This window comes from Pelophylax lessonae, assembly GCF_965119305.1.
Source record: "Pelophylax lessonae genome assembly, chromosome: 4".
NCBI classification, from domain to species: Eukaryota; Metazoa; Chordata; class Amphibia; order Anura; family Ranidae; genus Pelophylax; species Pelophylax lessonae.
The window spans coordinates 13,313,167-13,325,752 of NC_138771.1; the positions used below are offsets into that span (position 1 = coordinate 13,313,167).

At 47.9% G+C, this 12,586-nt stretch overlaps 1 protein-coding gene across 4 annotated transcripts in view; it reads left to right on the forward strand.

Moving 5' to 3' along the window:
* Nucleotides 1-12,586, forward strand: part of MORF4L1 (mortality factor 4 like 1) — a 76,298-nt gene that overhangs the window by 39,115 nt on the left and 24,597 nt on the right. For all 4 annotated transcript variants that reach the window (XM_082253035.1, XM_082253036.1, XM_082253037.1 and 1 more), the window contains 2 exons: nucleotides 8,051-8,118; nucleotides 10,549-10,635. In XM_082253035.1, the coding sequence (XP_082109161.1) occupies nucleotides 8,051-8,118; nucleotides 10,549-10,635 (155 nt within the window). The remainder of the gene's footprint in view (nucleotides 1-8,050; nucleotides 8,119-10,548; nucleotides 10,636-12,586) is intronic.

Genomic DNA, 12,586 nt, shown 5'->3' on the forward strand with positions numbered 1-12,586 from the left:
TTTTCTCTCCGTGCTGTGGAAGATTCAGGAGGCTGTGTCTGAGGTGTTAACCACTTAAGCCCCGGAGGATTTGGCTGCTAAACGACCAGAGGGTATTTTGCGATTCGGCACTGCGTGACTTTAACGGACAATTGCGCGGTCGTGCGACGCTGTACCTAAACGAATTTGGCGTCCTTTTTTTCCCACAAACAGAGCTTTCTTTTGGCGGTATTTGATCACCTGTGCGATTTTTTGATCACGCGCTATAAACAAAAAAAGAGCGTAAATTTTGCAAAAATAGCAATATTTTTCCCTTTTTTTTATATGAAATTCCCCCCAAAAAAAATGTAAAAATCAAAATTTTTTAATATTTTCGGCCAATTTGTTTTATGCTACCTATGTTTGGTAAAAAAAATCGCAAAAAGCGTATTTTGATTGGTTTGCGCAAAAGTTATTGCGTTTACTAACAAAGGGAAAGATTTTTGTCATTTTTGTTGTTTTTTTTTTTAACGCGTAATGGCGGCGATCTGCGATTTTTTTTTTTGCGGTACTGCGACATTGCGGCGGAAAGATCGGACCCTTGACTGACATTTTTGACACTTTTGGGGTTACCAGTGACATTTCTACAGTAATCAGTGCTATATATATGCACTGTTACTGTAAAAATACACTGGTAGTGAAGGGGTTAACTTTATTTGAGAGGGAGGGGCTGTGTGTGTCCCTAGGGGCGTGATTCTAACTGTGATTGGCTGTGGCTTCAACTGTATGCAGAGTGATCAATGGATCTACATAGTAGATCCATGTGATCAGCTCTCATACAGAGAGGAGAATGACAGGCAGCTTGTTTACACAAGCTGCCTGACTTTCTCCCTCTCCCCCGCCGATCGCAGAGTGGCCGGCGGCGATCGGGTCCGCCGGTCACACGCGCGGGGAGGTCCGTGACCACGCGGGAGCGGGAGCGCGCCTCCGGCGGCGCGCGCTCGCTCCCTAAACCCTCACAGGCGAGCGACGTAGACCTACGTCACTTTGCCTGTGAGGGGCTGACCGCCGCCGTAGATAGTCGTGCGGCGGTCGGCAAGTGGTTAAAGTATTGAGGGTTCCTGCGGGCATATCCTTGCACTTTCTGCTATCAGTTTGGTTTAAAGGGGCTCCCTGCTGAGCGCTGCGATCGGCGTTCTTAAAGCTACAGTACTCCGTTTTTTTGCGAATTGCACTATGGAGTCCCAAAAGTGGAATCTCACCCCCAGACTCACTCTGTGCGACTCTCGGACAGTCCGGATCGCAGTCGCTGGCCGTGATTTCCGCTGCCCTGGAAAGCCTGGCGACTTAAGTTGATTTAGTCATGAAAAAGGTTTATAGCTGAAAACGGCCGCTGCCTTCACCATCTGTGGAGGTGTCCTCTGATTCAGATGCTGATGTGGTTGCCCTGGATGCTCCCCTTCCTGAGGGGTCACCGTCCTCTGTCAGATGGTGAAGAGGACCTGTCTTCAGCTGCAGCACGGGAATGCGCTTTGGTGGAAGCCCTGATTATTTCAGTGCGGGATAATGTAAAATTGGCTGATGAGCCCACATCGGCAGGGCCACGGGTGGCTTTTGGCTCCCAGAAGTCTCTAAAAGCTGACAGGGTTTTCCCTTGTCACGACACTTTTTTCACGATATTGTGGCGGCACGTTAAGCACGTGTTAGTGGTGCCAAAATGCTTTAAACGGCGGTATCCTTTTGCTGAAAAGGTCTCCAACCGTTGGAAGGTGCCACCTACAGTGGACCATCCTGTTTCCAGATTAAACAAATCTACTCTTGTGCCTGTGGAGGATTTCCCAGTCTTTACAGATCCAGTGGACAGACTGGTGGAATCCCTTTTTCCGCCATCTTCACGCGCTGGCGGGTTCCATTTTGAAACGTTTTTTTTTTGTCTTTGGTAGTCTCACAGACGGTGACGGAATAGATTAGGGGTTTGCGGGAGTCTTTGGATCCCAAGACTGTTCCTCTGGAACAGCTGGAACTGTTGGACCAGGTGATCCAGGCTCTGGTGTTCCTGTGTGATGCGGCTCTCGGCCGTGGGCATTGTTTTAAGACTCATGGTCTGGTTGAAGAGCTGGTCGGCTAACCAAGCTTCAGAAGCCTTAGCTGATCTCCCCTTTCTGGGAGACAGGTTGTTTGTTGACTCATTGGATGAGTTGATCAAGGGCCTGACTGGCGGGAAGAGTACTCTTCTGTCACAATCCTCCAAGGGTAAGATACCCCGTCCAAAGCGGGGTCCCTCCTTTTCTGCTCAAAAATGTTTTTTTCGTGCCTCCGGGGCGCAAGAAAAAGGTAAGCCGTTCAGAACTTCTGGAGGTGCTAAGAAACCCTGGGGCAAGTCCAAGGCTGGTCAGTCCAGTGCTGCAGACAAGTCCTCTTCAGCATGAAGGGGCGCCCTCACCCGTCTTAGGGGTGGGGGGGGGGGTGTCTGCGCTTCTTTCCAGAACCCTGGACTTCCTTCATTCAGGACAAATGGGTTTGCAAACTGGTTTGTTCTGGGTACAAGATCGAATTCTGGTCCTGGCCAGGGGACCGTTTTTTTCAGTCAAATCGTCACCTGTCTCCGGAGCGTTTGAAGGATCTGCAGGAGGCTGTGCGAGATCTCATGGCTCAAGGATTGATCATGCCAGTTCCCCAGCAGGAACGCTCTCCAGATTTCTATTCAAACCTGTTCACCGTGCCTGGAAAGGAGGGCAAGGTGTGTCCAATCCTGGACCTCCAGGCTCTGAACCGCTTTGTGCTGGTGCAGAAATTCAAAATGGAGTCCATTTGGTCGTTGTGGCATCTTTGAATCAGGGGGAATTTATGGCGTCCATCGATCTCAAAGATGCATATTTCCATGTCCCCATATTCGAGGGACATCAGCGATTCCACTGCTTTGCGGTGGCAGAGGAGCACTTTCAATTTGTGGCGTTACCTTTTGGTCTCGCCTCGGCTCCCAGAGTTTTTAACCAAGGTCCTATCCCCTGTGCTGGCCTTGTTGCGTCGACAAAGTATCTCCATTGTGGGGTATCTGGACGATCTCCTGTTGTGAGCAGTTTCCCATTCGGATCTGCTGGAAAACATCTCCATCACAATTCGGACCCTTCAGGACTTCGGGTGGATGATCAATGTCGCCAAATCTGCCCTGACTCAGTCTGTGCGTGTCACCTATCTGAGGCTGATCCCTGACTTTGCTCTGGCGAGGGACTTCCTTCCTTGGATAAGCTTCAGAAGTTGCAAAGGGCGGCCCAATTGCTGATGGAGGCCGATCAGTCCTCCTTGCGGGCTTGCATGAGGGCCCTAGGTCTGATGGTCTCGACCTTCGAAGCAGTCCCGTTTGCTCAGTCTCACACGAGACAGCTGCAGAAAGAGATTGTCACAATAGAACAGAGATCCTCAGTCATTGGACCAGAAGATTTGGTTAAGCCAACTCAGTCGTCTCTCTCGGTGGATCCAGTCACCTGTCCTGTGCCATAACAAGTCCTTCCTGCCGGTGTTTTGGACGGTGGTCACCACGGATGCCAGCCTATCAGGCTGTGCTGGGGTGAAGTGCTGGGGAAGTTCTGTGCTCAGCGGACTTGGGCGTCGGAAGAGTCTTCCTTCCCGATCAATGTTCTGGAGCTGAGAGCGATCAAGCTCTACCTGCTTCACTGGACGAGTCTGCTACGCGGCTCTCCGGTTTGGGTCCAGGTGGAACAATGCCACGGCCGTGGCTTACATCAATCATCAAGGGGGCACCAGGAGTGCCCTGGCGGCCAAGTTGGTGGCCGTGATTCTGGTATGGGCAGAACACAATGTTCGGCTCTTTCCGCAGTCCACATCCCGAGTGTGGAGAATTGGCAAGCGGATTACCTGAGTCGTCAGGGGGAGTGGTCCCTGCATCCGGAGGTGTTCCATCTCCTGTGTGTCCGGTGGGGGCCCCCCGGGCGTGGATCTGTTTGCGTCTCCCCTAACAGGAAAGTTCAGAAGTTTGTGGCCAGGTCTTGGGATCCTCTGGCCAACACCGACGCTCTGGTGGCTCCTTGGAGTCAGTATCACCTGATCTATGCCCTCCCTCCACTCATTCTCCTGCCAAGGTTTCTTCGCCAGGTGGTGATGGAAGGCATCCTGGTCATTCTGGTGGCACCAGACTGGCCTCGTCGGTCTTGGTACGCAGAGCTGGTAAAAATGGACGTGGATCCTCCATGGCGTCTTCCTTTTGCGGAAAGATCTACTATCTCAAGGACCGATCTTCCATCCTGCTTTACAGTCGCTGGCTTTAACGGCTTGGCTGTTGAAAGCAAGGTGTTGAGGGATAGCGGCCTTTCTAATTTGGTGATTCCTACCCTTTTGAAGGCCAGGAAGTCGACATCTAGGAAGATCTATCATTATACGTAGAAATCGTACATTCTTGGTGTGAATCCCTGCATCTGCGCCCTCACTGGTTTTCTATAGCTAGGGTTTTGGCCTTTTTACAAAAGGGGGTTGAGCAGCGTTTGGCGTTGGGTACGATCAAGGGCCAGGTTTTGGCCTTGGCTATTTACTTCCAACGTCCGTTGGCTACTCAGTTTGTTTGGAACCTTCGTTCAGGGGATGCGTCATCTGGCCCCTCCGAGGAGATCCCCGTTACCACAGTGGGATCTTAATCTGGTTTTGTCTGTTATTCAAAAGCCTCCTTTTGGGAATATTAGGGAGATTTCTCTGCATTCTTTGTCGCAGAAGGTTGCCTTCCTAGTGGCTATCACTTCTGCCCGCAGAGTCTGAGTTGGCGGCGTTGTCCTGTCTGCCTTATTTGGTGGTCCACAGGGATAAAGTGGTCCTCCGACCTTATCCGTCCTTTCTTCCAAAGGAGGTGTCGGATTTTCACTTGAATGAAGACATTGTGTTGCCTTCCTTATGTCCTAAGCCTAAACATCACAAGGAAGTTGCTTTGCACTCTCTGGATGTGGTTCAGGAGATGAGGGTTTATCTGGCGGTTACTGAGTCCTTCAGGAAGTCTGACTTTGTCCTTCTGGACGGTATTTGCAAAGGTTTGGCTCTGTCTGCTGCGACCATTTCGAGATGGATCAGGCAGATGGTTGTTCAGGCTTATTCGATCAAGGTCAGGTTCCTCCTTTCCCTGTGAAGGCGCATTCTACTAGAGCGCTAAGTGCCTCTTTGGCTTTTTGCCATCAGGCCTCTGTTGTACAAGTTTGTAAGGCAGCGACTTGGTCGTCTGTGCACACCTTTACCAAATTTTACAAGGTGGATTTGTTGGCTTCTTCAGATGCTTCTTTTGGCCGCAAGGTTTTGCAGGCTGCTGTTTCATAAGGGAATGTTTGTTGTACTTCTCTTCGGGGGCTTTTATTTGGATGAGCTCCTGTTTGGTTGAGCTCCATGTTGCCCGGTTGGCTACATTCAGCCTTTTGGAGTTGACGTTCCTGTCTGGTTGCGTTTTCCCACCCCTCATGCCTATACGGCTTTGGGACGTCCCACTCAGCTCATGGAGATGAGGCTGCGTCTGTCAATGGACAATAGAGAAAATACGATTTTTGTAAGATCTTACCGTAAAATATTTTTCTCCGATGTCCATCGACAGACGCAGCACCCACCCTTCGGTTTGGGGTTGGTTCTGTTGTCTTCACTGCTTTTAAACTAAACTGATGTGCTGGGTTGTGCAGTGGGGGTTTATGCCTGGAGGGACAGCCCCCTGGGCGTGTGTATTCAAATTTTTCTGCCTAGACTACTCCTGATGGGAGGAGCATAAACCCACTCAGCTCATGCAGATGAGGCTGCGTCTGTCGATGGACATCAGAGAAAAAGATTTTACGGTAAGATCGTACAAAAATCTTATTTTTACTAGGGCTTATTTTTGGGGAGGGGCTTATATTGCAGCTCTCCCCGAATAATATGCTAGGGCTTATTTTTGGGGAAACACGGTATTATGGCAACTTTATGGCAGGTTCAAACCACTATTGATTGAGATGGGCTCAGGCTTGTGGTTTCAACTAAGAGATTAGCTCAAAAGTCAATAAAAGTAATGCATAAACATTACTTATTATTATTAATATATATATATATATATATATATATATATATATATATATATATATATATATATATATATATATATAAATTTTTTTTTTTTTTATCTAGTTGTAAGACATAAGCTTGACATAATTTGTATTCGGAACCATTTACAGTTTTCCCTTCTGGTATGTTGCACTATGGCAGCCCATTAATTTAAATATGCCACCAGCACAGATAAAAAGATGAGCATGTACTGCTTTTAGCAACACGGTAGTGCATTACCCTGCTTTTTAGTGTGCTGTAACTTTTATGTACGTTCCTTTAGTGCCTTGAGGTGCCATTGAGAATCGTATACATTTTTACACAATATAAAAAATAATGAACATGTAAGTGCTCATGTAAATGGGCTTTTATTTATATCCATCTTGACGGTCTCCCTTTTAAAAGGCAATTTAGGCATTCTAATTTTAGTTTATTTCCTGGATAGCATTAGCATTTCCATAAATAATTTTACTTGTTCTTAGGAATTGTTCCTAAAGCCTATATAAAGTGATTGCAAAGTATCATTTAAAAAAAATTAAAATAACAAACCTCCTTAGGCTCCATGTACACGGGACGTTAGAAAAAACGTGCTGCAAGGCTAGTTCTGACGCCGGGAAAAAGCAGCTGTTAAACGTGCTTTCAGTAGCTTTTTCCATTGGCGTTATTGCACATTTGGCCACGTTTGCTTTTAGCAGCGTTTTTTCTGCCTCCATTCAAAATCAATGGGAGCCTATTGATTTGAATGGAAGTTGCACCACGTTGCGACGTGCGCTGTGAGAATCTTGAGGGGGAACTCCACGCAAAAAATGGGAAAAAACTGCGTGGGGGTCCCCCCCCCAGGTTCCAAACCAGGCCCTTCGGGTCCGGCATGGAATTTGAGGGTAGCCCCACGCCGAAAAAACGGCGTGGGGTCCCCCCCAAAATCCATACCAGACCCTTATCCGAGCATGCAGCCCGGCAGGCCAGGAAAGGGGAGGGGACGAGCGAGCGGCCCCACCCCCCCCCTGGACCATACCAGGCCACATGCCCTCAACATGGGGGGGGTGTTGGTGCTTTGGGGCAGGGGGAGCTCTGCACCCCCCACCTCAAAGCACCTTGCCCCCATGTTGATGAGGACAAGGGCCTCATCCCCACAACCCTGGCCGGTGGTTGTGGGGGTCTGCGGGCAGGGGGCTTATCGGAATCTGGAAGCCCCCTTTAACAAGGGGGCCCCCCATATCCCGGACCCCCTCCCTATGTGAATGGGTATGGGGTACACTGTACCCCTACCCATTCACCCCATAAAAGGCAGTGTAGGTAAATAACGACAGGAGACGTTTTGGAAAGTTTATTAAAAATCTTCATCCAGTCTTCTCCGCTCCGGTCTTCTCCCTCTCCAGTCTTCTTGTCTTCTGCTCTTTTGCTGTCCGCTCTTCTTGCTGTCCAATCTTCTGCTCTTTTGCTGTCCGCTCTTCTGGTCTTCTTCTTCCTCCGGTCCTCCTCCGACGATGTCTCCGGCGATTATGCCGGTCTCTGCAGCTTGTTATATAGCAATTGTGGCCGTGGCCTCCCGATGTCACCGGGAGGCCACGCCCCCTTATGACACAGATGACGCTACCCCAGGAGAATCTGACATTGCTGTCCTGGCATTCTAACAGAAGATTGCGATGTTGCAATGCACAGGAGTCCACTATTAACCCAATGCCAAGTTGTTGTGTTTTCCCTTTGGGGTTGATATACTAAAGACAAAGGGCTGTTCACTTTCCAAGGGTAGTTGCATCTTGCAAGGGAACTTTCCCCACAGTTTGGCGAATGGAGTGTAAAGCTCTGCTGACTTCCATCATCCTATCATGGACAAGCAAAACTGCTGTTTATCTCCTTGCATATGATTGGGTATTCTTGTCATAACTAAGCTCTGGGGAAAATTCCCTTGCAAAGTGAACTGCCTAGTTACCTATGGTAAATCATCCCTGTTGTCACAGTTTTTTTTTTTTTTTTTCTTATGTGAATGTAATTTCCTCTAATATTTAGTTGTAGATTAAATATTTTCTCTCTTCAGGCTGTGAAAGTTGCAGTTAAAGACAAGCAGGTGAAGTACTTCATTCACTACAGCGGGTGGAATAAAAAGTAAGTTAAACTGATATCCTAATTAAATTATTACCTTGAGACCTCTCTAATTTCAACCTTTTTTTTAATTTTTAACTTGTTTGCGTCTTGACCTTTTCTGTAAAACATCCTTTTCCCAACAAGTGCTTCATAGCTGGCTCATCTCTGAAGTAGACCCCGCTACTCCAGTGATCTCCACTTCCAGGTCCTACACTGACTGGCCTGATGCATAATAAGGTCGGCCTCTCCGCATGGGCGCCGTTCATAGAATGCTTTGCGTTTTCTGAATGAATTCAGAGCGTTCTGATTCACTGAAGTGAAGAGCATGTCACCCCCCCTGCGCCATTCATTCAGAAAGTGCAAAGCATTCTCTGAATGGAGCCAGTGCCGAGCAGCTGACCTCCTGTGTTCACAATGCAAGAGCGTAGTTGCTCGGCATGGGACCTGGAAGTAATGGCACTTTTCCACTGCAAGTACCGGCTCGGCTCCACTCGGCACTGCTTGGCTCGGCTCAGTTTGCTTTTCCACTGCGTGGTACGAGTCGGCACCTTTCAGCACTGTATAGGCTCTACTCGGCTCGGTTTGCTCTTCCACTAAGTAGTAAGTGGGTGGGATTACAACGATTCTCTGACCAATCAGTGGCTAGTAGTGACAAGAAATCAATGCTGCATGCAAAGGATTGTGGGATATGGTATCAGTACGGCCTGCTTGGAACCCCAACTGAGGTGGTACTGTTTAAGCGAGCCGTACCCTGTAGTGGAAAAGCGCCGCTGTACCAAGCCGTACCGAACCGTTCTAACACGTACAATGCAGTGGAAAAGCTCCAAACCAATCCGTACCATGCAGTGGAAAAGCGCCATAAGTGGACATCACTGGGGTAGTGGTGTCCACTTCAGTGGTTTCCAGTGGCCAGGTATGGTATATACTTACATCGGACCAACGAGAACTATGAATAACATACTGATACCTGGAACTCTTTAACAAACAAAGGATTGGAGGGGCACATCCTGAACATGCATTTCTAAAGATGGTGCTGCTATGCAAAGCAATATACATATAGAACTACAGAGGATAGCGCACACATGCAAAATAAATATCAATCAAATACAACAAGGCCACTAAGACCTGATCAAATAAGTAAAAATGGGGATTTAGTCCCACCATATGGCCATATCGTGCTCAAGCCCACCACCGTCAAAGTACCCCATTGTCAGTGGGTCCTACACTATCCATAAAATGAAGGATAAATCCAACCTCTCTAAACCATTGGAGATACTTACTCCTTACATGGGAGAGATGTGCTTGAGAACTCTTTACCCACCTTTCCGACCGCTCACCGTAAATATACTGCAAGTGGGCGGCAGGTGTAGCCACAATCGCATACCTGTATATTGGCCCTTTCTTTCAGGTGCACGCCCCCTGCTGACCCGTACTGTGATTGGACACAACACAAGTTTGGCTGAATCATTGGCTGAAATCAGCTGCCAATCGGCTGTGTCCAATCACAGAGTTCTGTGTTTACAAACATGCGTAGGAACAGCGATCTGGCTGTTCTCCTTGAAAAGCAGGGTGAAAAACAGCCAGATCGATTAGAAAAAGCTGCATATATTACACACATTACACATTTTTAGGCACACAGTTAACCCCTTGATTGCGACTAGATGTTAACTACTTCCCAGCCGGTGTCATTAGTATAGTGAGTGTATAATATTACCGACCACTTTATTGTTGTCACTATCGACGTCAGTGTAAGCTAGCGCCAGATTTTTAGCCACGCTATAAATCGCTGATTACCGCCATTAAGTCTATAGCTGTGTAAATTCCACTACACTATATATACTATAGTTTGTAGGTGCTATAGCTTCTGCACAAACTATGTTATATACACCTATTAGGATATTATATATATATATATATATATATATATATATATATATATATATATATATATATATATTTTTTTTTTTTTACCAAAGGCATGTAGCAGAATACATTTTGGCCTTCCATTTATGTAGAAAATTCATTTTATTGGATATGTATTCTACGTTTTTTGGTCTTTTTTTTTTCGTACTAAATTTTTTATATATATATATATATATATATATATATATATATAATATATATCTATACACACCTAGTGGTTGTCAAATACCACCAAAAGTGTATGAAAAATAAAAAATATATTGGATACAATGTTGCAGGACTGCGCAATTGCCAATTACAGTAGCGCAGTGCTGAATATCAAAAAATGACACCGCTTTGTATTAAGTTGTGAGGATTTTTTCTTTTAAACTTTGTCTAAATGGTGGATACTGACATCTATTCAGTTGCTAAGGGTTATATGGTCTTCTGTTCTGACACTCTAGTTTTTATTTTTTTTTTCCAAATCTTTGTTCAGTAAACTGTTTATTGCATTGGTTGATTTTTGTTTGTTTGTTTTTTTTTTTTCAGCTGGGATGAGTGGGTACCAGAAAGTAGAGTACTCAAATACGTGGACACTAACCTGCAAAAACAAAAAGAACTTCAGAAGGCCAATCAGTAAGTATACATAGGGGGTGGACGTGGACATTTAGCATAAATGAGTACACCCCTTTTGAAGAGTAATATCCCAATGAACACAAGAACAATTTCCTAAACTTTGACAAAACTGCCCCCCCCCCCCCTGCCTGTCAGGAATCCCCTGTGTGAACCTAGTAAAAGTGGTTGTAAAATCCTAGAGTCCACTCTTACTCTGTTTAAGTAATGTCCAGTGTGTGTTTTTGTAATATAATTGTTTGAAATACCTTTGGTACAGCGCCGCTCGGCACTCAGCTGATCTCCCGCTTTGCTCTCCTTCTCTTCTCCCCCGCTGACAGCTGGGGGGTCACGGAGAGGGAGCAGAGAGCCAAGCTACATTAATGTGTGCGATACTGACAGCGGGCATCAGAGGGAGGAGAGCGCTGAGATACAGGAATGTGCATGATACCGACAGCGGGCAGCAGAGGGAGGAGAGAGCTGAGATACAGGAATGTGCATGATACCGACAGCGGGCATCAGAGGGAGGCGAGCGCTGAGATACAGGAATGTGCGCGATACCGACAGCGGGCAGCAGAGGGAGGAGAGCGCTGGGATACAGGAATGTGCATGATACCGACAGCGGGCAGCAGAGGGAAGAGAGAGCTGAGATACAGGGATGTGCATGATACCAACAGCGGGCAGCAGAGGGAGGCGAGCGCTGAGATACAGGAATGTGCATGATACCGACAGCGGGCATCAGAGGGAGGAGAGAGCTGAGATACAGGAATGTGCATGATACCGACAGCGGGCATCAGAGGGAGGAGAGCGCTGAGATACAGGAATGTGCATGATACCGACAGCGGGCATCAGAGGGAGGCGAGCGCTGAGATACAGGAATGTGCGCGATACCGACAGCGGGCAGCAGAGGGAGGAGAGCGCTGGGATACAGGAATGTGCATGATACCGACAGCGGGCAGCAGAGGGAAGAGAGAGCTGAGATACAGGAATGTGCATGATACCAACAGCGGGCAGCAGAGGGAGGCGAGCGCTGAGATACAGGAATGTGCATGATACCGACAGCGGGCAGCAGAGGGAGGCGAGCGCTGAGATACAGGAATGTGCATGATACCAACAGCGGGCATCAGAGGGAGGAGAGCGCTGAGATACAGGAATGTGCATGATACCGACAGCGGGCATCAGAGGGAGGAGAGAGCTGAGATACAGGAATGTGCATGATACCGAAGTGGGCATCAGAGGGAGGAGAGCGCTAAGATACAGGAATGTGCATGTTACCGACAGTGGGCATCAGAGGGAGGAGAGAGCTGAGATACAGGAATGTGCATGATACCGACAGCGGGCAGCAGAGGGAGGCGAGCGCTGAGATACAGGAATGTGCGCGATACCGGCAGAGGAAGGAGAGAGCTGAAATATAGGAATGTGCGTGATACCGACAGCGGGCAGCAGAGGGAGGAGAGAGCTGAGATACAGGAATGTGCGCGATACCGACAGTGGGCATCAGAGGGAAGAGAGAGCTGAGATACAGGAATGTGCATGATACCAACAGCGGGCAGCAGAGGGAGGCGAGCGCTGAGATACAGGAATGTGCATGATACCGACAGCGGGCAGCAGAGGGAGGCGAGCGCTGAGATACAGGAATGTGCATGATACCAACAGCGGGCATCAGAGCGAGGAGAGCGCTGAGATACAGGAATGTGCATGATACCGACAGCGGGCATCAGAGGGAGGAGAGAGCTGAGATACAGGAATGTGCATGATACCGAAGTGGGCATCAGAGGGAGGAGAGCGCTAAGATACAGGAATGTGCATGTTACCGACAGTGGGCATCAGAGGGAGGAGAGAGCTGAGATACAGGAATGTGCATGATACCGACAGCGGGCAGCAGAGGGAGGCGAGCGCTGAGATACAGGAATGTGCGCGATACCGGCAGAGGAAGGAGAGAGCTGAAATATAGGAATGTGCGTGATACCGACAG